This window comes from Agelaius tricolor, unplaced genomic scaffold (assembly GCF_023055355.1).
Source record: "Agelaius tricolor isolate 1412-34295 unplaced genomic scaffold, bAgeTri1.0.p SCAF_8, whole genome shotgun sequence".
Taxonomy (NCBI): Eukaryota; Metazoa; Chordata; class Aves; order Passeriformes; family Icteridae; genus Agelaius; species Agelaius tricolor.
Window position 1 is genome coordinate 41,265,776 of NW_027269268.1, and position 25,325 is coordinate 41,291,100.

The 25,325-nt window shown below is 38.0% G+C and overlaps 1 protein-coding gene across 2 annotated transcripts in view; it reads right to left on the reverse strand.

The window, feature by feature from the left end:
* Positions 1-927: 927 nt before the first annotated feature.
* Positions 928-25,325, reverse strand: part of UBE2K (ubiquitin conjugating enzyme E2 K) — a 44,445-nt gene continuing 20,047 nt past the window's right edge. For both annotated transcript variants that reach the window (XM_071432520.1, XM_071432519.1), the window contains 5 exons: positions 22,436-22,494; positions 19,935-20,017; positions 11,057-11,156; positions 7,589-7,717; positions 928-7,225 (listed from right to left, as the gene is read on the reverse strand). In XM_071432520.1, coding sequence (XP_071288621.1) covers positions 7,151-7,225; positions 7,589-7,717; positions 11,057-11,156; positions 19,935-20,017; positions 22,436-22,494 — 446 coding nt within the window. In that variant the 3' untranslated portion in view covers positions 928-7,150. The remainder of the gene's footprint in view (positions 7,226-7,588; positions 7,718-11,056; positions 11,157-19,934; positions 20,018-22,435; positions 22,495-25,325) is intronic.

Here is a 25,325-nt window from a genome sequence, read left to right on the forward strand (position 1 = left end):
TATGCCAAGAAAAGAGTGAGAGAGCCCCCATTCTTCCAGGTTGTTCATACACAGGAATTCATTTCTTGCTCTTTAACTCAAAAAAAAAAAATCGGGTGTTTTCATTCCATTTGCACTGACAGCTTTGGATCCTTTAAGCCACTTTCTACACACATAAACCACTTCACACCCAACAGTTTCTTGCAGCAAGGTGAAGATGTGATGGCCACCACTTTCAGAAACACCTGGGACCCACTTTGTCTTTGGTGTTAGTTCTCCAGCCTTGTGTTGATGGAAATTTAAAGCTGCAGCAATGACAGGATTTCCAGTGCCCACTCTTTGTTATGACTGACTGCAGTGTGAAATGGCACCAGCCAGTTCTGCTTTTGAACCAAAATCTGGCTTGGTGCATAACTGGCAGCTCCTCTTTTAGGAGGCTATAACCAGCAAAATGTTCCTCCAAGAAAGGCACCCTCCTCCCCACCTCTGCACCTGGGCAGGAGGCAGAAATATAAAAATGGGGACAGGCAGCTTTGCCCTGCTGCAGTAATGTGGCTCAGCTGCAGGGAAATTCCCAAACCTCTCAGGGTCAGCAGGAGCTTTAACTATTCACCATCACGATGTTTTTAAATTGCCAATTGTGAGAAGAGCTTTTGTGAAAGACAAAGGGAAGAGACCGTGGCACTGTCCCTCTCCCCACCCACTGCAGGTGCAAGGGCCACAAGCCTGTGCCCTACACCATTTGCAAGAAAGGCAGCTGTACATGGAGGACTTGGGGTGCTAAAGGGACTTGTGGTGGTTCAGGTATCATCATCACAAAACAGATTCTCTCCCATCTCCCCCCGCCCCCCATATTTTCTTCATCAGCCCAGCTTATTACCCTTTATTTTATACCAGGCTGTCATAACCCACCTAAAGAATTAATGTATTCCAACACAAAGCAGCCACTAAGTGAAGCAATGTAATTTATTTGACATTATATCAGACACGGGTGCTCCAGATCCAGACTTGACCTTAAAAACAATTTAAAATCCTGGATTTGCTGTATTGGAGGTATCAGTTACCCGTCTGAGAGCCAAATGTGTCGGAATTACAGCCACTGAAACAGAAAACTAAGTACAGGACAAGTCAAGCTAGCAAGCACCATCAGTCCATTTCAGCTGTGAACTCGCTTCCAGTTTTGGGGCACTGGAAGAAATGACAAGGCTGTTGGACAACTTCACAAATATTTCAGTATAAAGCAGCTCTCAGTTACTCATGTCAGTGTCTAACTACACAAACTGGGGAAATTGTACTTTTTTTTACTCTGAATTAATGTCAGGCTAAGACCTGCAGGAGAGGGACTGGGGAGTGCTCCCTCTCCCTCACCCCTCTTAAAGAATGAGGTACCACAATACGACACAGCTCCTGATGACAGTAAATTAAACAGAAAACCCAAACATCTTACACCATAAAACAGTGCAGCACTATCCCAGCTGGCAGAGCCTGCCCAGAAACCTGCAAACCTTGGCCAGGGACAGACACACACCTGCAGCTGGGATGCAGATCTGAAACACAGTATTACAACCAGCTCCACAGCAACCTCTCTGCTCATTGCTTCAGCTGTGCAGCCGCTGCTTTAAATTCCTTTACTCCATTTAACAAACGTTGACAAATGCCAAAAAAGTGAAGTTGTACTGGTAGTAAATCCATAGTCATCATCCCTCCTAGATTCTTCTAGAGCTGAGCCACAGGGCAGTGCCATTAGCCACCAGGCTGTCACCTCCCTGTGCGTGAACCAACTGCAGTTTGAGGTACACAGTTTAAAATGTACAACCATGACATGAATGTAAGCGGTGCAGGGAAATCCAGAGAGAACTTTTCCTCTGTGTTACTGGCTCTGTTTCTTCAGATGCAGCCTTTGAAAGGAGACAAGAAGTGGTGCAGGATGGTCAGGCCATCACATGAGGCAGTCCTGGTTGAAATATCACACGCTTCCATTACACAACTTCTATTTACACATTTTCTTCTTCAAAAATTTTTAACGTGCACCATGAAAATGATCATTCTTTTCTCTCTTGTTACTGACATGGAGGAGTAGACCCTGTAATCTTAGAACAATCTGAATTGCCAGAAATAAAATGAAAACTGTTTTCAGGGAAACATGCATTTATTGTTAAGCATTCCCAGTGAAAAATCAACATCTTTTAAAATGTGTGTTTATTTTAAAAACCATTTGTTTACAAAAGTGTTTGTGTAGCTTTTATTTTCAAGACAAAAAAACACTGATGCTGCATTCCAGCCTCCCCACCCCTGTTCCGTCTCCACAGGAAGTCTGGTGCTCAGGAACCAACCTCCTGCAGTACTTATAGGTAAATATTTATTTACTAGAAAAGTCAGAATAGAGGATGGAAAAGGAAAGTGAAAAGCAGGGCTCTTCAGCAGTTGGCATCAGCATTCCTATGAGGGCAGCCTTCTTCAGACACTGCACCAGAGCAGCAGCAGTTGCACACACCAGACAAGCACAGCATTGTCACAGGACATTTCCTCGGCTGTCGAGCCGTGATCTGAACTTCCATTATCCATGAAGGGCTCAGCACCACGAGCGATCCCAGAGCCAGTTTGATGCCTACAAAGCAGGAAACAGCACAGCTCCAACATCACAGCACAGTACAGGGCAAATGATTCACAAGGGTTTGTCCAGTGAGAACAAATCCAAAGTCAGGTTGCTGCCAACAGAGCACTGCAGCTGGAATAACCAAGCCAGAAGCCAAATGCATTGAGGATAGTTGGTCTTGTGAGTCTGATGATGAATCAGCTGATGACACTAACACCACAAGCAGGAAGAGCTGCCTACATCATTCACAGATAGGTTTGGAACAGATAAGAAAACTAGCAAGAAAGAAGTGATTGCCCCTTTGCCTAGCCCTAGGAGAAAGCTGTGCCTGGAAAACAAGGATGGTAACACTGAAAATATCTATTTTGTCTTCCCAGAAGAGGCTTGACTTTTAAGCATCTTGACTTTCATGCTTCAGTTCCATGATGCAATAGATGCTGAGGAAATGCACTTTTGCTATCTCTTGTTGAGCCAGCTGCTCATCAAAACCATACAAAACTAAGCACCTGGTCACAAATCAATGTCCCACTCATCAGCTCCATCAACAAAACAGAGCAGGGGATGACACCTCATCTTCTCATTGCCTCTGCTCGTCAGCATTTAAGTAAAACAAATTTATTTGCTAAATAACTTCACGTTTCCCACTTCAGGCAAGCCTCCAAGTCTAAGCCAGCTTTTGGTGATGTATCAGAAGGGAACAAGGGACATGCACAGTGGACTTCCCCTGCACTAAAAACAGAACTTCCCGACACAGTGCATGACCAATGCAGTAAACAAGAACTCACTTGAATCTGTGTTTTGATTTCCCCCCACTCCCCTTCTCCCTTCCCAAATGACATAAGCTCTGAAGTGCCTAGTCTGAGTCACAGCTGTTAGGCTTAAATTTGCATAGTTTAAACGTTTCTGTTACCCACACCATCTAATGCAGATTTGGTGTTACAAGGTAAGATTCTTTCTGGCTATTTAATTCCTCCTTTCAGACAACAACAAAAAAAGTTTTTATATTCCTTATGTCAGTGTTCCAATACTAATTCACATGGAAAACAGTTGAATACAGTGATAATTAGAAAAAAACTAAGACATATTCATACACCAGTAGTACCTAATTGGTCATAAATACTACCGAACCAATTATAGTCAAGGCCCCATGTACTCTGTTGCAAGCTTTCAACAAAATAGTAAAAAAAAGTTTGGAGTATGCAGAATGCACTAAATGATGCACCTTTCCAGGATATGTTCCTAAGGTTTTTTTGTCTCCAAAATGCACCAATTTGTCACACTGAGAACACAGTTTGTTCACAGAAGGAATGGGAGGAAGCTGTGAATTTGGCAAGGGGGTGGAATACCATCAGGGATTTTGGTACTCATGGGAAAATGGAGGCTTTTGGCAACAGGAAAGGGCATTTCTCTACCTCTGAACAAAGCTGTACTTTGCTCTTGGAGGAATTGGATAAGATAGGATAAACCACTCTGCTGGATGCATGTTAAAATGTTCAGCAGTGAAATCCAATGAATGCTCTGGTAATCTGTGTTATTACCAATACCTTGTTTAGAAAAATGGGGCCATTTGGACTTCAAAATGACTGTTTCAAGCCATCTTCTGGCACAACAGAGGAAGACAAAGCATGATTTATTTGTACTTAGCCGCTGTAGCCATGTTTCACGTTCTTGTTGCAAGGAGTGGTCAATGTGCAGCCCGAGTCCACAGCTGGAGTGGGCTGCACAGCAACTCCACGTCTGTGAATGCACAGGGCCCTGAATATAGCGATGTTCAGTGACACACACAACAGAACTGCCATTGGCATGTACAATGGCTCACAATGATAAGCTGAACACTAACAGCAAAATTCCTAGGGCTCAGCCCCAGCTGCAGTTAAACTAACCTTGTACAACATTATCCCTATATTCAACTCTGATAATTACCAAGAATACAAAAACATTCCTTATAAAGGAGTAACATGTCAAAATTCAGAGGGACTTCAGACCAAAGGTGTGTCCTTAATGCTTGGGTCATGTTTCCTTCCCAGCTCACTTCTTGAGTAGCTTCCTGCCAGCACCCGAGCTAGCATTAAGCTACCGAGCACATGGATGGAGGGCAAAATCCAGAATCCAACATTTATATATGAGGGGGAAGGGGAAGACAAGTGTTTTGCAGTAGAGAAGAAAATGAGGTAACTTCATGAGAGAAGTAAAACTTAACAGGGCATTCTTTCAGAGGTGACAGTGCTCACCTAAGAACCTCTTTTCCCCCTCTCCCCTTTGCCTGGCTTCCTTTATCACTTTACATACTGTTGGAGAAGCCTGCTGTTCTTAGGAGACTGGTCTATGGAAAGACACGTTCAGAAGCCCAGTACTGAGAAGTTTTATGTCCCCGACAATGATTTCCACGTTCTTTCTTTTGATAAATAGCAGCGAAGAACAAGGGAAAGTAGTCAGCAATTCATATTTACCACCAGGGTAAAAAAAAAAAGGTGTTGATGTAATCAAGAAGTTCTTAGCCTGTATAACAGAAAAGACAGCAACTTGAGATTAACACAAGTAGCATTTTGCCAGTTTCCTACCATCCCTGGTTTTCACTTAGCAAACCAGTTGAACAGTAGCAGCTTCTTGTTAAAAAAATAAATAAATATAAGGAAAGTCAAAACAACTCATTTCCTTTGGCATCATTGCAAATGATTTACACTAACTCAAGAAAACCCAAGAAAACTGATCACTGACTACACCTTAAAAAGCAGTTAAGTATAAAGACTAAGCAAATGCATTTAGTATTGCACTGATATGAGTTCAAAGTATTTACTGTCTGTGCCCTGTTCTAAGTTTGGACACATCAGACAGAGCAGTACAAGGAACACCCCAGAACTAGCCAGGTCTTGACAGCTCTGTTGTCTGGTTCTGTCCCCCTACTACTATGCTCCAGGTATTTAACAGATACCATAATGTTCCTGATTTCATCTAGTATGAGTTATAAACAGACCATGAAGTGCAAAACCATTTCAATTTGTACTTCACAGCTCTACAAAAACCCCAAGCAGACATAGATTTCCCCACCCCATTAATCCACGGCCTAGGAAAAAAAAAAACCAAACCAGGACAAAACAAAAGAGTCATAGAAAAGATGACTGATACAGTACTCCATTATCCACAATCCCCACTTTCTTGTCTCAGGATTTCTCTGAACTTCCTTGTCAGATACACTCTCAAAAGTTAGCATCATATTCACAAAGACATTACAGCTCTCTTTAAATAGATGTACTAGTGTTTGAAGTTGCAAGACTAATAATTTTCAAGCTTTTGCACTCAGGATGAAATGTCATTTTAATACAAATAAAAAGACTGACTGTATGTACAAGCCAAGGTAAGATTTCAGTTCTCATTTATCAGAAACATCAATCAATCAAAAAAAAAAAAAAAGCTAAATTGAGAACACACTTCTACTTCTATGTGCATTTGAAGTATGTACAGTAAAAACACCAACACAGCCTCCATGTGTTAACCAGAGAAAAATGCAAGCAAGGATGAATTTTAAAGTACCTGGTAAGCAATCCTTAAACTGAAGCCCAAAATAAAGCTAGAAAACTGCTGCAAAAAACAGCTGATTGCATCATATCAAGTACTCAAAAAAATTTTTTTTTCCATCCTCAGTACACTGGAGAATCAGCTGTGTCCTCCTTCAAACCCTGTGAAATCATATTATCCAGAGTGTACTGAAGAACACTTTACAGCTATTTAAGACAAAATAAAAAGGAAATGAAACCAGCTCCATCTTTTTGTGCTGTATTGAGGCATACTCCTTACATGATTGTATAGAAAATATGATGGATGAAAATCACTACTGATAATTCAAAATATATATTTTTAAAGGGGAGCCTAGACTACTGCAATGGCACACATAATACCCACAGAGGATGAAACATAATCAACAGTATGATGTAAGGGAAAGGAGAATCAGGTTTCCCAATTAATAAGCTAGAAAGAAAATGGTTCTGAATAGGTCACCATTTGGAACTTTGGGTAAGTCTTGAAAGTCTGTCAGGAAAAGTTACAAAAGCAATTCAGTATTTCAATGGTGCTCTCTTCAGCAATCCTACCTAATATGTCTATTAAGTACAAGCATGCAAATATAGGTCAATCCACAGGCACATAGGATCCATGTTAAAAACAGTAAGATAACTGTGATGAGTGGCACCAACAATTTTGATGACAAACACTCAAAATGTTGCTTTCTGAATTACTAAATCAAAATCCTGAAGCAAGTTCCTGCTAGTCTTTGTCACACTGCTAAACACTAAAGTAGGCATTGTTTTCCCCCATTATCTTAGCTGAGCTCAAAGAATTTTTACAATATTTAGTAAGAAAAAAAATTAAAGTATTTCCCCTTTTTAAATTTACACAGACGTTTAATTAGCTTTATTTACAGAGCGCTTTTTTTTCAGTCTCCAATAGTGCCTAGATAGCATCATCAGGCAAGAGTGCCAGTTTTGAAAGAGAATCTATATAGAATCCTAGGAATAACAGATGGTGATGCTCCTCCAGAAGGGGCAAGCTGGACTACAGAAGCAGCTCTCTCTATATGGCTCAGTTACTCAGGAGTAATTCTGTTGCAGTCTCTACATCCCATGATTTTGAAGACAAGGCCACTATTACTGCATTCTGCAATGAGAAAACAAAAGCAATAATATTTTCAGTGTGTGAACCTGCAGCTCCAGGAAGTGAAATGAAAAGTTCACAGAAAATCAAAACACATTCGTTTACCATTTCTTAAATCCCAGCTAACAATTGATAGAAAAATTGTCTCAAAAAGGCAGGGGGAGCTCACAAGAGATATCCATAATGTAGTATTTTAAAACTCCAATTCTTAAAACTAATTAGCAAAATAGAATAATTGGACCTACACAACATCATGAAAGTAGAGAATCTACTTTAGTAGATTCTGATGATACTGATGACTCCCTGTATTTATACACATAAATTTGCCCTGCCCTTACTAAAAATATTTAAGTTATTTGTACTTACCCTATCAAAGCCCATAGCACAGAGGTTTTCTATTTTTTTGGTGTATTCTGGACTAGAAACTGGTGCTCCAGCATACACATGTGCCCAAAGCCGAGCTGTCTGTTTAAACATTTCTGGATTTTGTTTGTACTACACAAAAGAGAGAGGGGGGGGGGAAGCAGAAAGTTAAATCAACTCAGCAATCCAACCAAACAGCAAGACAATATGGTAGATTGCAACCCATCATTCTTCCTATGATATCTTCCACAATGTTTCATACTGATCATGCTGATATTCTTGAAGTAAATTTAGAGGTGAGGATTACACAAAGAGCAAATCTATGCAAGCATTTGATATAATGAGTTTGCCTTCAGGTTAAATTGTGCCCTATTGGTATTTGATGTGTGCAGCCAGGTACTGCTCTCAATTGCACAGATCAAAGTAAAGCAGCTATATTTAGCACAGCTGCTGAAAACTTATATTCAGTGCAACAGAGTACAAATTATTCCTGTGTTAACATCTCCTGAACATGGTACTACTCTAATGCACTTCTCTAACCACTTAAAAATAGATATGGTTTTACACACTGCAAGTAGGCCTGCAGTTCTTCAGACCAGGCCAATACTCTACTACTGGGCTTCTTCCTGAGAATGAGGATCTTATTCACACAGGTGACAGAAGGGCTGGAAAATAGGTGAGCAAGTACAAAAAGCTAGGGAGATGCAACTCTTCATGAAAGCTATTGCTTACCAGAAAAAATAAATCATGCCAGTATGTAACTATATTATTTTGTACCAATCTCACCACTAACCAGTTTTCCAATAAACAACAGACTGGACCATATTGCAGAGAATTTTTAGCCAGTGCCAAGAAGTCAGCTGCCAAGAAAGTGGGTCATCTGTCATAAACTATACTCAGAAAAGTTAAATGATTTTCCTATTTTAACAACTTTTGTATGCAATGTCAAGTTGATCTTAAAAAAAACCTCTTCCTTTAGATCATCACTTTAATAAGACAAGATATTAGGAAATACATTTTTCAAATATTTAGGTACATTTTAAGGACAGAAACATGGCTGATTATCATTCTTAGACATTCCATTATTACATGAAAAAAATAATTAGATCTATAAAGCACAGTAAAATGCTGTACATTTCATTTTGCCTCTCCTACAACAACCCACACCAACTACACTGCTTTGTGTGCCTTGCCCACCTCCCTATAAATGTGATCCACATGTCATAATTTGTATATTTACTATCTGGTGACATTAATGGCATTGAAACAAACATGGGAGGCAATCTATTGTTGGAAATAAACCACTGTTAGAAATGCAGTGGTCTGTAACAAATGTCTTTTGGTGGAATAATTAAAAAAAAGAAGGATTAAGTTAAACACCAGTAGCATCCTGAAATACTATTTTCTTCTGCTCTTAAGAGATCTTCTCCAATTAATTTTTTAAAAATATTTTTGAGAACACTGCCAAGCCTGGAAAGCAACTAGCTGAAGTGCAAAAAATTAGTCATAATTGCACTCAGAACTAGCTTTCAGTGTTCTATTCATAGAATTACTTTACTTAGGTATCTGTAAATAATCCAGTTTCTCACTGAATTTAGAAAAGCCTAAAGGCAACTTTCACTGATGCTTCAGTATCAGGAATCTGAGGCAGTTCATGTTGCTGTACTGAAAAAAAACCCAGCAACCAGAGCAATTAATACACCAGACAGCTGGAGTCTGAAAATACTGCTCTTACTCAAACAGGAATTCTCCCTGGGATTCTCTCAAGAGCTTTTACCATTTACCTGGACAGCACACAGTTTAATAAAATAGCACAAGTGTGGAGAATAATTAATTCCTTGTGAATTTTTGTCTTGGAAAAAGCAATTAACCCCAAACAAAGGAAAAGAGACCCCAAAACCTAATAAACACATGAAAAAAACAGTTGTTTACCCACATCTCTCTTAAAACCATTATAATCACTTTCTACTTACATTCACATGCCTGTAACTCAAGGCCAAATCCCAGCATAGTTTTCATGGAGGTATTTGCAGGAAACAGGATAAACTGAATCCTCCCAACATCAGCCATGCCACAGTCCCATGGACACACCCCCACAAGCACCTAAGGGACAGCCTGGAAAACTGCTCTTTGGAATCTACAAAGATTCATGGAGCTCTTTACCTGAGGTAAAAACTCTTACCAGCTCAAGGGTTTCTACTGTTATGATTCCCACACAAAATTCTACCATCAGAGCCAGAACAGGAAACACTATTTTTGTTCTTTATAAAAAAGGATATATAGTTGTTTTTTTCATGAAGGAGTGTGACAACAAGAGTGTACATCTGGGAGAAAACCCAGTGCAGGGACATGCCTGGTGGCCTTCTTGGCCTTTGCAACACTTCTCCCTGGGCAGAGCAATTCAGCCTGACAGAACTGTTCAGGGACATTTATTCAGAGCAGCCATAGTGCAGAATCCCACAAGCAAACCTTCTGTACTTACTGAGTACAGTGGTAGCAAGCAGCTCTCACACACCCAGCAGTGCAATGGGCTACCTCTAATCTCCATGTTTCCCCCTGAATCCTGACAGCTTTGAAAAAAAATTTTATCTATCATTCTGCACTGGCTTTTAAAGGGAAATAGTGCACACCTTGTCACCCTATCCTGGAAGGTTCTGACTTAGAGAAGATACAGGTGAGATAGAATGCTCTTCCAGCATCAGCTTGCTTTGTTCTTCTCTAACTGAAATACACCCTTACTGTCAGTCAGTGGGGAAGCCAGGCTGCCCTTCTCTCTCCTCAGAGTAAAAAGGAAAACCCACACATACTGGACACTTTGTTGAGAATTGTCAGAGGAATAACTGTTTCAATCCTTCAGCAACACTTTAAACAAAATCATGCCAGTCCTTGTATGGCCCAAGATCCAACTGATACTTTTTTGGTAGTAAAAGTTATCACTAATCTGAAAGGCAACAAACCTTGTTGGTTATAAAATTCTACTGATAGCAATTCAATCACTGATGAAAACAGTTATTCCCAAGTCATCATTCATAAAATTTTGGCATTAAACAAATATAATGCTCCACAACATTCATATTAATCTGGTAGAGGAACTACATACCAAGCCAAATCCAATTAACACCACCAAGTTAAAACTCATTTAAAACCGATAGCATATAGCTTTTCTCATACTGGAAGCTTTAGATTTTGAAAGGCCAGTTACACTGGAATTCATTTAACTATGCTGTTATCTCCAGACATTTCTCACAAGGTGATCTAAATAAAGGACAAATCCTCCTGACACTGTAGAGTAACTAATACTCACTCTGGAATTCAAAAAGAGCACAAAACACTGTAGCAGCTCACATTTAGAATGTACCATTTTACAATAAATTGTCTAAAATCTTTAATCTTCTGTAAGCCTTGGGACCTAACCTGAGTCAGTAAAGATGACAGAAGTGTTATAAAATCACAATCAACTGAGTATCTTACCTGGTTTGCCACTACTGCATCTTGTGGATCATCTGGCTCTGCAGCTGCCAACAATGCTTGCAGCGATAACAACACTGTTCTTAGAGTCATTGCTGCTGCCCTAAAAGTGAAAATTCAAAATATCCTTAACCATATCCTGTGCCTGTACTATCATAAAATATATGAGTTCATGTACAGATTTTAAGTCCAAGAAACATAATTTTAAACTGCTGCAGGTTATAGTTATTAAAATACTCTTTTATATATATATTTAAATAAGGTTTTAAATGTGGACTTTCCTGTTAACAACGCTGTCTGAAGTTCTTGGACAGTACCTTGATCTACACATTTCACCATGCCCATTTAATGCAATTCATTTTATCTGGAGAAAAAAACCCAGAAAAGCCAAGGCCAGACGAGGCTGTGCCATCCTCCCTCACTGCAGCACCAGCACCTCTCTCCCGGTGCGGGCGGGGCCGGAGCCCGGGGATGCTCCCTCTGCCGGCACCTGCGTGCAGGAGCAGTGACCTACATTGCAAACGTGCCCAACAGGTAAGGAATTCTATACACTACGTCTCTTTGCACCACTTTTAATGTTACATTTTTCATTAAATTGAACCTTTACAGAGTTAATTACTACTACAATAATAAAATGGTTAGGCTAATTATGGAATGTGCGATCAAAATAGTTCACTACAGCCTGACTGTTGGCAGGAGGAAAACATTCTGTAGTCACAATGGTCCTGTTAAGTTACCCTTTGCCCCTGTGGAAGAACCCTGTTGAAGGTAGCACAGTCCCAGAGTTGGAACTTCTAAGATTTTAGGTTCTTATCATTCATCTTGATGTCAAAGTGTATTTAGAGTAAGACACTTCAATAATTTAGTAAGGGAAAACACAGTATGGTCAGAGACGTCAATTACTCAAAAGTAACCACACGGAATTATTACACACTGGAAGTCTGTAAAGTTGTAACATTTACAGAGTTTCATTAGATTTTGATCATAAATAACACCTCTGAATTACCATTTCAGTTGGCACACACTGGAAACCAAGTAAGAACTCCACAGACCCTGTGAAAGTTGAGTATTTCTGATTTGAACAGTTAATTAGATTCTTAGAACCATGGTGGCAATGGCACAGACAGATGTTCAAACGAATACACAAATCTGTTTCCTCTGCTTAAGAACTAGGAGAAGGTGAGTGGGGAAGATGTGACATTTTAGATTTGAGCAGTGATTATGACACATGAATGCCAGAGCAAAGTTGTGAAACACAGGCATCCAATTTCTTACAAATAAACCTCAATTTTCAGTCAACAGAAAACAGTTTCTTGTTTTCAGAAGATTGCAAATAAGTGCAAAGGCTTTGTTAAATAGGTGGGGAACAGTTTGACCTGACAGTCCAGCTACAAAGGAGACAGTGTGCAGGTGCATTTCCAGGCTCAGGTTTCAGAAATGTATGTATTTTCCAGTACTGAGTCACTGTATTAAGGTACTCTAGCAGTGTATACCAATGAACAAAGCATAGGTGCTGATAAGATGTCAGAGGTACATTTGTGGCACCCAAATATTATGTTCCTAGATGTTTTCTTGCTCTGTCACTAACCATTCAAACATGCCATTCTTCCCTAATTGTTTGTAATTCTGGAAGATTTTTCTCTATAAGTTTTTTTTAGCTTGATAATTATTGCTAAGCTTTCGCAGTGCAGTGTTCTACATCAAAATGCAAGTGAGAAACATCCCAAATGACAGAGATTTTAATTAGCACATAGTGTCTCATTCCAACTGCCACACCAGCTTGAAGTCCCTTAAGCTGAACGTAGTATACTTAAATCTTAAAAGAATCCTTATGCTTTTAAATTTGAATTCTGAAAATTCATACATACAATTCTCCTCTTTCAAACCTATTCCTTAGTAATTTTCTTTTCTTTACATGTACCTAATGCTATTCTGCTCTTATAATTTCCTTGGGCTTGTAATCTCTACTGGTTTATACAATTTTTAAATTAACCTATTTAATGTACTCACTGATGACATAATTCACAGTCTCATCTCCTGGCATTACAGGAGTGTAATGCAACATATTTACTATTCCAGCATTCAAGTGTCATGAAATACTAAGCCTTTCAGGCCATACTATGCTCAAATGGATGCAATAATTTTTATTTTTACGCAGTCAATTTCAGGTACTACAACATCTGCCACACCCACTGTAAAACCTGAAGTCTTTTTTCCCAGTAAGTAACTTTTTCTCAATAAGTAACTTCATTATGTTATTTACTGTAGAGTTTTAAAGACTGGCTCAACATGAAATATCTATCAACCATAACTAATGCTATAGTTACTTTCTCCAAATAAAAGTTGTTCTGCCCTTTCCTTTGCAGAAATCCTTCTACATTACAGACATCTGAAAATGTAGAGAAGATGACATAAAAAGGATCACAGCCTTTTGTGCCACTTTTACATGCAATTTACTTCCACTTCCACTGTACCTTCTAGGAGAGGAGAATAAAGTACACTTTATTGAGCAGGGGGCATTGCTAAGAACCAAGGGTGCCATGGACACCAGCTGTCTCCAGCTGTCTCTGGCTTTCCAGATTGCCAGGTTCTTTCAATCCCTGTTCATCCCTTACATTTGTAGATTTTTATACAAAGCATACTGACACTTGAACATCCAACTTTCCATTTTCAAAATAACAAGATTGGTTTAACCTTTAAAAAAAGGATTAAAAATGTAGCTTACAACTTAGTTTCAAGTCTCATGCCTCAAAACAGCTTTCCCATCTCATGCATAGTAACACAGTCTGTATTGGACAGAAACATTGAAAGAAGTATTCTTAAATCATAAAAGAAAACCCATTACAGCTAAAGTTGCATTAAACTAAAGAAGAAATTAGAATTTGTGATTATTGGTAAAGAAAAACTGACATATTTTGTGTAACTATTGTATAACCATCTAAAATCTTCTACCCTCAGAACACCAATTAGCTTTCCTGATCAAAGAAAGTAAAAACAGCTTGTTATTTTTTCATTGCTTAGTCTTAATTTTTCAGATAGATATTAAGATTCACAGAAGAAATTGAAAGAACAGCTAAAAATAGATTCTGATTTCCCATGAACTTAAAAGCTCTTCTTTCTTCCTGTTACCTTCTTTTGTGAGAATACAGTGGATGGAGATGACTGCTTAGAATTATATTTACAGATATCAGTAAGGCAGGACCTGTTCCTCATGAGCAAAAAGCAAAAACAATTTCCACCATCAGTTCTGAAAGAAAATCTATACTGATAGTGGCACAAAGTTAAAAATCCCAACACACACCCCCAGCCCCTTCCTCAACATCTTCCCAAGCCAAAGGAGAATGTCCAGGGGAAGAATGAAAAGAAAAAAAGTTGTATTTTCCTTAAAATGAATTTCCAGTGCAAAGATACAGATCTTCTGAATTTTCCAATGCACCTCAAAGGTTTATTGATCCAGAACAGAACCCTGAAAAAATCAGGTATTTCCAACTCTTCTTACATTTGAAGTTTACTTAGAGGTATGGACTTATGTGCAACAGGTCATGGAGTTCAAGCAATTCCCTTTGGTAACTCAAGTTAGCTGCATGGCTGTGTTCTAGGTTTGTTCTCTCCTCCCTACCAAAGAAAAGGTTTTGAATTGCTCCTGACAGACTTCTGTCTGATCTGTTCTTAACTGAAGCCTCAGAAGGCTCTTGGAAAATCCACTTCAATTCTTCACCATGCTTGATAATACTCTGCACACTGAGATGGCTTTCCAATCTTTCACTGTACATTGTTTTTGCTTAGACCATCATTCTTGTTACTTCACTCTAGATTTTTCCTATGGTTCCCACCTTTCTTGTACAACAACTCTCTAAGCAGGTACACTACTTCAATGGAAGCCTGACCAATCACTAGCAACAAGCAGCCAGCTTGTATAATGAAGCAGGTAAAACTTCCTATTTGCCTTGCACATGACCTTACATTGCCTTTGTCCCACGACATTACTGGCTCCTGTTTGCTCCTAAAGTTTATAGTAACCCTTGACTTCCACTCCCATCCCAAAATGTTGCTTAGCTATCATGCAGGGTTGCCATCTGCAAAATGGGAGGAGGCCCCTGTCATGCAGCAGTGAGCTGCAGAGAGCTCCCTACAGGGATGCACTGGCCCTCAGAGAGCCTGAAACTAAAAGCCTCCACTCTGGACATCCAAACCAAAAGCCCAGCTTTCTACTGGCATTACATTTGCTAAACCACAAGGAAAATCTGGATTGAATCAGAACAAAGAGAGCTGATATACATTTTGTTCACTTACACTTTCTTCCTCCTTTTTTTTTTAATAATATCTTAGGGCATTAAAAAAGAGCACCCCTACTTTGGGTGACTATAGTGTTAACATTAAAAGGCACAGCAAGCCAGCTGTGCCCAGCATGCCCAAGGAAAGAAATCTATTTTACCTTTTGATGAGCAGAGAGAGTCCTAAGAGGATTACAAAACACTGCCAGGTTTTATTTTTTTTCTTCATTTTTAAAAGCTAAGTAATTCTCCACTTAGGAAGTATTTACTTATGTTCTTTACATTCCACTCTAAGAAACAATCTCTCTCATTATTCCAAGAGGGTAATGAAGCAGAATGGCAGGAACAGCTGCAGCCAGCAGATTGCTACTCCACTCTGTCATCCAAACATGGCTATGGGAACACTTTTTTCTAAATAATCTGCAATATTTGTTCCATTTGTGAAATAAATAAACTTGTTAATCCAAGAGAAAATCTCTGGGATCTTGTACCAACAGCTTATGGAATCTGGATGGAAATTAATAAGGCCTTTGAGTAGAAGCTCGTTGCATAGTCACTATTTACAGGACAGCTAAAAGACCAGGCACCCATCAGAGAAAATTTAAAAAAAAAAGAATAATAGGATAGGTTTGACACAGCACAGAGGGGAAAGACAGCCTGCTTGCTGAAGGGTTCCCTAAAACCATGTTAAACCATGCATTCTCTGCTTTCTTCACAAAGCTTTAAGAAGCATCAGTGCTCCTCAAACACCCTGAAAAAAACCCAGCAGTACTGGGTACCCAGGAAGATTACAAGCTGGCTGCTGCTTGTTTATCTATTAAAACTGTATTATCTGTTATAATGATTTCTGCATCTCAACTAAAACTGAAGCACAAATCCTCCAGTAGTCACTATGACAAAAATATTCTTATTATTCATTACTGACTGTCAAACCCACAAAAGCCAAGAGTTTTTGTAGCCATATATGCAGCAAGGACACATCCACTTAATAATCTCTGCTCAAGGGATTTATGCAGAACAGCTTTCCAGTAATTTAGTTCTCAGGTTTCAATGAACTGCATTAGATACATGTATATTTAAGATTAAAGCTTTGAGACAGTACTAGCCCAGAAGATAAATATAGGTCATAGGAAGTGAAACCACATCATGAAAATTATGTCAGATAAGCATAAGCAGTATTCCCTATTTCAATTCTAGTGGCAAACAGTAGCTGCTTTGCAAACAAACTGGCATAACAGGTATTTAAAAATCTAAACATGATGAAAAGCTACAGCTGCAAAGAATTTCAGTATCAAGCCCACAATGTCAAAAAGAATTTCATTAAACTCATTAAAAATAATTTAAAGACATTACTTTGCGAACTGATAAAATCTCCTGCCAATATGCAGAATATCATCTCAACTATGCTCATTAGAACAGCAAATCATTAGCACAGGATGGAAGATTAGGGAAGAGACTTTTTAAAGCTATATAAACAAATTTAAATCTTTGTATTTGTATTCACCATCTATGAATGAGTATTTTATCAGCTTTTTAATTCTTTCAGAAATCCTGCTAAGGCACATAGACCAAACTTCTCCAGTCCTTTAACTCTCAAACCTCACTGAAAAACAGATATGCAGTGAAATTTGAGACTCATATTTAAACACAGCAACAAAATGAGCATTATTCAGTTAAGAGCATTACAAGGCAATGAAGTGGCACTTCAAAAACCAATCTTATTACTAAAAGATTTGACAAGGGAGATTGTGGAACTAATATATTTTCTAGGATACTTCCACAGGTATGTTTCAGAATTGCATTTGGCCTATTTACTTTTGAATCCCTGGTGAAATAAATATTAAAATGTAAATAAATATTAAATATTAAAATATTAATCTGGGGGGTTGGGATTGCTTATTTTTTGTTTGTTTGTTTGCTTTCTAATGAAGCTATTGTATTCAAACCACTTTTCAACCTAGACATGCAGAAAACTTATTTTTGGTGGTGTGTGGTGGTACATCCTCCCCCTGGCTCCCTCCTTAGGCCAGCTATGGTCTCAGGAATGCTTGTTAGGCCTCCCCCTGGATTAATGGCACCTGGAAAGTTAGGTCTCCTTGAGCTTATCAAAAACTCTGTCTACTCCCAGAATTTCTGTTGTCTAGCAAGCTCCTGTTTTCCAACAAATAGCCTTAAGTTCCTTCTTCCATCTGAACAAGTGATCAAGTGGAATAGTATTTTTATTACTGGTCTTTTCAAGGAATATTCCAGTAAATACCAACTCATCCTTGTGGCCAGGATGGAAATTTACTGATGAATTAAGTCAATCATCTTATGACCCTATCTATGAACAATGGTACTGAAACCCTTTGAGCTGTCATGGACCACAGCAGGCTGTGACCAGCATTTCCCAGAGTGGGATGACTCTCAGAGCCAGCTAACTCTCAAGTTGTGAGACTCTTGAGGATTGCCATGGAAAGCCAATGAAGCCTGGGCTAATTCCCTCACCATTCCTCCTCAAGGTTTAATCCTTTGCCCACTGAAAAGATCCAAAGGCACCTGCACGTATTTCACTGAACCCAAGGGTAATTTTTCTCAAGTATGCCTTTGTACATACTTATTTTTGTCTGTGTGCACATATATTATGGATGTTGCCACTTCAGATTTAACCTGGTCTAGTGGAAGGTGTTCCCCTCCATGGCAGGGGGGTTGGAACTAGATGATCTTTAAGGTCTCTTCCAACCCAAGCCATTCTATGGTTCTATGATTCTATGCTGTGGGCATTTCTTAATTAACTAAAGCTGCATATATTGAAGAACAATAAACAACTTATTTAAACAATATTAACCATTCATATTGCTTATTGAGTTTTAGGAAAATACTCAGGAGAAAACCAGTCTTATCTACCACGATACAGAAATGCTTCAAACAGTAAACAGTGGAGACAGCTATAAGGTTGTTCTTACCAAAGGATTAGAGGCTTTGACAAACATTTCAACAATGCTCAAGTGATTGTCAAGTGATTGAATCATTCTATGATTCGAAAATAAACAAAACTTACAAATAGCACCACTAGAAAATGAAGAGATCACACTACATTAAGAATCATTTGAAGAGGGATTAATAGTATACAGGAAATCTCCCTCCATCACCACCAGGTTCTGTGCAATTCTCTCCTTAGTGCTTCCAAATGAAGACACTGTTTCAAAGGAAGAGTTTAAAACTATATAACTGGAATAATACTAGTGCTTCTTGTGTCAGCTGGGATAAATATACAGAAGTAAAATTCTTGTTCCAATACTCCTATTCCATATACATCTTGGAGAAGGAAGATATTAATGTTTGGGTTTTTTTCATCATGCAGAAATAACAGAAATAAGACACAGATCAAATTATCTGTGCTAGACATAACTCAAAGATTACAAGAACACAGGTCAACTCTCCTGTTTGTCCTTCTCAAGTATCAAAGGTTTTGACTAACAACCCCAAAGGTAAATAAATTAAGTTGAAGCTATGGTTTTTTTACATCTTTGTTGCCTTTTGATACTTACAGACAACCTCATGCCCGTTCATTAATCTGCTTCAGAGTACGATCTCTCAGGAGACTGTACTTGGACAGCTGAGGAGTCATTAATCTCCAGTAAAATTGTAGGGTGGTATGACAATTAGATACAGGTACAGAAGTGCACTAGCTTTACTGATAAGAAAAACTCTGCCAGGTACCACAGCATGTATACTGAAAGATTCTATTGCCTGAAAGAACATCAAGTGGTCTGAGATGGTAAGAAAACATATGCCATTCCAAAAGTTAGAAAAACAACAGTTTATGACCATTACAATTTCATTTCAGTAATTTACACTATACTGTGCCAGATGACTTCTATAACCTCGTACATCTGTAAAAGATTAATATCCTGATGTGTCACCTGCAAGACCTCAAGACTTCAGCATTCTCCTCTAAAGTTTCTGTTTCAAACCCAAATGATATCTGCTTGGCCAACAGCACTCTTGACAAAGTTGCTGACTTTACAAGCATTTGAAGTTTGTATGGATGAGATACTGGTATGATCTGCTGGGGAATTACAGTATTATTCTTTTGGGGTAGACATGGAGGAAAACAATCATCTGTATTATACATCATGTCTATCATACAACGGTTGTACACAATTTCAAACCACATTAAATCAATTACTTTGAAAAACAAATGAACAATGAGTGCAGTTGTTAGTTTGGACAGAAGTCTATTCCACAGATTTTAGTTATTAAAACTTCTGCAGTAAAATTAACTGATCAAAGAAGGCAATAGGTGGTATTTGTTAACAGAAAATAACTAAAATTAAAAATTAACTCATATAAAACCACCCAAAATGTCAACAATGAAATGTGCGTTCTAGTGCAAAAAATTTTGGAAGAACTCTCTGTGTATATAATAAATACTTAGTGCTTTCCAAAATTATCACCCAATCATTTCATTTGGATATTTGCACCTCACTATACTATACCATAACGTGTGCTTTAAGGACATCTCAAATTATAAGCAAAAGGTGAAAAGCAAGGTGAGCTGATGCCTCCTATCCAGGACACCAGTATACTTGATTTTGCACATTTAAACCCCCCTGGAATCTTACCATTGATCTTTCAGAATATCCAAACAAATGGCCCCGGTGACAGAGCTAATGTTAGGATGCCATATTTTGGTGATAAACCGCACCTAAAAAACAAGACAGTTTTAAAAAACAAAAGCAGTAATTAAGTGCAGTATACTAAGTAAACATTTTAGATCCACCATTTTAAATAACAGTATAAAGAAATACTAATTTGGAAAATATAGTACTACAAATGGAACTAAGATGTGATACTGCTTATTTCAGGAGGCTTCAAGTTTGTAAGGCTGTTTGTTAGAGCCTTGCTTTACTCCAAACAGACTACTGCCTGCTCCAGCTCCCCAAACTCATCCCTGCTTTCTCACATGTCATGTGTTCACATCCCTGCATCACACAAAGCTGGTTAGAAATATCCTCCAGCATACAAGTGTTTTGACAAGTAGATGGTCAAATACAGACTAAAAACTTCTAACATTGTGAAATCTAGAAAGCCCACTTTCAGTAAAGTCCTAAACTCTTAATATAGGAACTGCATATCACTCACTGTTGAACTAAACTGTTGGTTACAGGTGTGTTGGAAAGTGGATGCTACTACGTCTATAACCATCCTGTCTCATTACCTCATATGCAGAAAGCTTCACCAACCCAAAACTTAATTAGATTACTAATATTTTTCTTTGCTATTGAAAGGATCTAGTCCCAGCATTCATTCATTAATTATGTCTATATTTTTACACTTAAGTGTTTTCATGTTTACAAAGCATTACTAAAATCAGGTTTTGGTAGTTTGGGTTTTCTGGGTATTTTAAGACACTAAGAAAGGTAAAAGCAGCACTTTCTCTTAAAGGAAAGTGCTGCTTTTACCTTTGGAAATTCCCCCTTCATTTTCTTCAGGTTGCACTGTAATTGCCTTCTAGTGATTTTGACCCATCTGTTTCTCATCTCCTCCTCACCCCAAACTCCTGAAAAACACTTTAAGTATAGCACAGATCTTTTGACTTTTGCCCCTGACCTGCAAGCAAATCAGTGAAGAGATTACCTGCCAGGCACTACAGCAAAAGACTGTACATACAGGGCTATAATAAAATCAGTGCAATCCTGGTGTCTAAATAGGCAAGACCAGAACAGTTCTGCTTTCCAGGACAAAAATAAGCTATCATGTCAGCTGAGGCTCTTACTAACTGCCTCCACTCTAGAAATCACCTGTAAAATGTAAAAAGCGATGTAAATACTGGATAATTTCTCACAGTGAATGACTGCCAACAATGGCTGTCAAAGCACATACTGAACAAGCTAAAGAATTCTTTCAGATGAAAGGTAGGGCCAGACACAAGCAAAAAGGCTTCCAATTCAAGACTCCAGAATAAGCAGTACTATGCTACAATGCACTGAGTTTCTAACTGCTGCCTATGAACTCTGGAAATGGAGACCACCAAGCCCTAAAGCAGCACCTAAATCATGGTATACAGACTGATCTTTCAGCATCTGCAACCTGTTTCAGCTCTCCTTATTTTAGCTCCCACCACAATGTGTGCAGATTAAAGAACTGAAGACCAACAGACATTTCTTTAAGATTTTCTGTGTCCTTTGCTCCAGCCCCAAGGAAGTAATTCAAAGAACCTATGAGTAACTGACACCTCTCTCCTCCTTCCTCTTTCCCAGTTCCTGCTGAGTATTACATATCAGGGTGAAAATAAGAATCTAGGACATGTTCTTGGTTCAAAGACATCTTTCAGACAAACAGAAAACCAATCAAGAAGTGGAGTTAGACAACTCAGGTGTCTACAGATTCAAGCCACTGAAGAATGGACCAAATCAGGACACAGGAATGTACAGCTGCACATGGCTGGAGAGAACATTATTCAGAGTGGAATGACAAAACTGAAGTTCTAGAAAGATGCAGTAAATTAAAAGGCCAGTAAGTTGTGAAAAATACGAGTGACTTTCCCACAGCCATTTCTCATCTCTCACCCGTGTGCATATTATCTATTTCTATTATATTTCTCTGTTGGCTCTTCAAGACACACAACACTACAAGTCTCTATTTAATTATTACTAGAAACTTGGTAGGTTAGATTCAAGAATCTTTTAAGTATAACTTATGGAGCCCAAGAAATTAAAAGAACCAATAACTCCCTATTACAACATTTCTTCAACAATGCTGAGGGGGAGGGAAGACAGCTGTACCCTCCACATCATTTAAAACTACCTGAAAACTGTATTTATCTTGTCAGAAAAATATTACATTAGGGTCAATAATAAGGCCCAAGCTCCTCCCCCAAAATTTCCCAGTTTGTACTTTGAGGAACAATCAGAGTGTACATCTGACTAGACACAGTTTTGCATCCTGCTTTGTTTCTACCTAAATGTAACAGTTCCAATCCTTGCCTAGAACTGAATTAAAAAAAAAACAAAACAAATCAACAAAACCAACAAAAAAATCCACTAACAAACAAGTATATAAGAACACTCAAACCAAACTTGTTAGCCAAATTGTATTACCCAAAAATGTGTGTTTGCAGTACCTTAGGAGGATTAAACGGATATGTTTCTGGGATTTTTATCTCTAGCTGATACCTTCCACCTGCAAAAGACAAGAACAAGTTGGAAATTATACCAAAGGAACATTACTCAAACTTAAGTCTTTCATGACAATAAGCTTACACTTCTATATGAGCCGATTTTCAAGTAAATTCAAATTTACCCAGCTGTATTAGTTAGGAGATTCATTTAAATTTCATCTATTTCACAAATAAATGCAATAAAGTCAGTTAGAAAAGCTGTGTTTGCTTGTGCAAATCACTACCTATATTTCTTAGGTATATTTATTGTGTATTCTTATTTCCAATCTTATCATTTCCATGCTTTAATTTAGTAAAATATACCAAAATAGGAACCAAATATCTCCTAAATAGATGAAAAAAGAGGACACAGGAATATTCAGGCTGAACATGGGATATTACATTATTTTGACTCTTTTCTGATACCTCATGACAAATTTTCTTCAAATTACATAATTGAAATTACCTGTATTTAATTTTAAACTTTTTGAAATTCAAATACATTCAAGTAACCCTTTCAGAAAAGTTCCCACACTTTGGGAAAAAAATAATAAAGGAAGTACCAGTGCTTAACTTTTATTATGTGCTACACTACTACCTGAAGTAGTTACTTCAGTTTCAATTCTGCAAACACTTTGACACACCAGTATCATTAATACAACATGAAGGGCCAGAGCATACAATAAAGGATAATAGGAGCTTGAAGACTGAACCCCCTCCTACTGCCCCTTTTAAACATTTCTCAGTTTTATTTCTTTGTCACAGTATCATTCCCTATCCTATTTCCATTATAGTTCTGTTAACATTCAAGTTCACTACCAATACTCATGTCTTCTGGAGCAATCTCAAACTATCTCTGGCTGCACAGTGAAGGCCATTTGCCAGGCAGCAGTTCAATGACAAAAAGAACAGAGTATTAAAAAACATACACTGTTTTTTAGACATTTCATTTTTTACAAAAATTGAAAGCATTTATTCTCATTTGCAATTTTTTTCTTCAATCTGCTGCTCTTCTTTCAGAAACCTTTTCCCTCTGTCAGTATAATGTGTTACAATTTATACAATTTCTTGAATTAATGCTGAAGTATTTGCAATCTATTTTCCTTGAGATTTCCAGTGATTTACTCTGCAAATCAAGCTATACAGAACCAGCTCTCAAGTAGTTACAATACTGGCAGCAAGATGCACAGGGAAAAAAAGCCTCCAAGTACTCCTCTCAGCAGTTACAGTATATGGCACCTTTTCATCTGTGCCAAAAAACACATTAGTAGCTCCTAAGAGCTCTCATTTTTAAAATGTATTTCAGTCTAATACACTCCACCTGAAACTAGTTAGCATCAGTTTGGTATTTTACACTATTGCCTACAGCTGTTCTTTTTCTCACTTAACTCTAAAGTAACTTGAGACATTTTAATAGATAATACTATACAAGAAAAAAGACCAATAAATCCAAAATTATAACAGTAATGTCTAAGTTGATTGCTTGTCTGCTCACAGGACAGCAGAGGATAAACAGTTTTGAAGACATACAGCAATAAGAGACCTCAAGGAAGTTTGGTTTTCCTTTTCTTTGAACTGAAGCATAATTCAGCAGCAACTGTTTCTAAGAAAAAAAACCAGCTACGCTCATCAGTCCTTCTACGATTTTGCTGCCACATCATTTTGTAAGGTAATATGAAATCTATCCTTAGGTATTACCACTTCTCCTGCTTACCACAAACTATTACAGTCTTCTGCCTAATAGGATATTCAGCCACCAATATCTTTCACCAGAGACTGAAGAGCTGGTAGTGTTATTTATACAGTATTGTTTTGCACTAAACTTTGAGGTTAAAAATACAGGCTTAAAGACATAACCTAAACAAATCTGTGATTTTTTTAATACTAAATTTAAAGTATAAATTACTAATATATTAATTTCTGCATGCTAATATTTTGGCATTTTTTAAGAGGATGCCTGTGTATGGCTTTTTTTGTGGCTATTTAATGCTTGAAATTGAATTTAACAGTAATGGCATAATATTCCTTCTGTAGTCCTACTGGAACAGGTCTCACAAGAGTTAGAGCAATTTTTAGCTATTTCCCTTGAAGAAATAACCTATTATAAATTTTGCAGTTGCTGTGGCTCACAGGCAAGCTTGGCTTGAAATTAATAACAATATTACACAGGCTTTAAAAAAAAACAACATCAAAAAATCCAAACCCACAAAACCTCAACCTATCTACTGAAAAGCTCTTGATTCAAGTAAAACCCAGCAGCCATTAATCAAGACTCTCAAAGGTCCTCTCTCCAAACACATTTTAACATTGGATGCAAACATGTTTCATTTAAGTTGTGTCTTGCAATATTCTGGTAATTGATCAATATGAGTTGACACTACTAACAGATAAATAAAAGCTGTAAATTTTGTCAATAGATGGCATTCTTCCTCTCAGTCACTCTTAACTAATGTTCCAACATTACCTATAAAAAAATTTGCAGCAGCAGTTTGGTTTCAGATACCTCACCAACTATGGTCAACAACTGTTCTTTCACTTCACAATGGTTCTAGAATTCCCTCCTGTATCACAGGGACTGTCTGACCAGAACTACTGCAAAAAACTTCTTCATAAAGCACTTCTTGCTGTGTCACTGTTCAGATTATAGATGACAAAACATCAGTCAGTAATTGTGCAGCATGCATTAACTGCTATAGTCATAAAATGAAGACAAAAAACACTGGCACGCCCTTCATAATAATGTAAGGAAATAAATGCATATAACTATATTACAGAAATATTAACATTCCAAAGCAAATTATTCTAATGTCAGGAAACACCAGAAACTGGGCTGGCAGTAACTCTCATTTTGTTC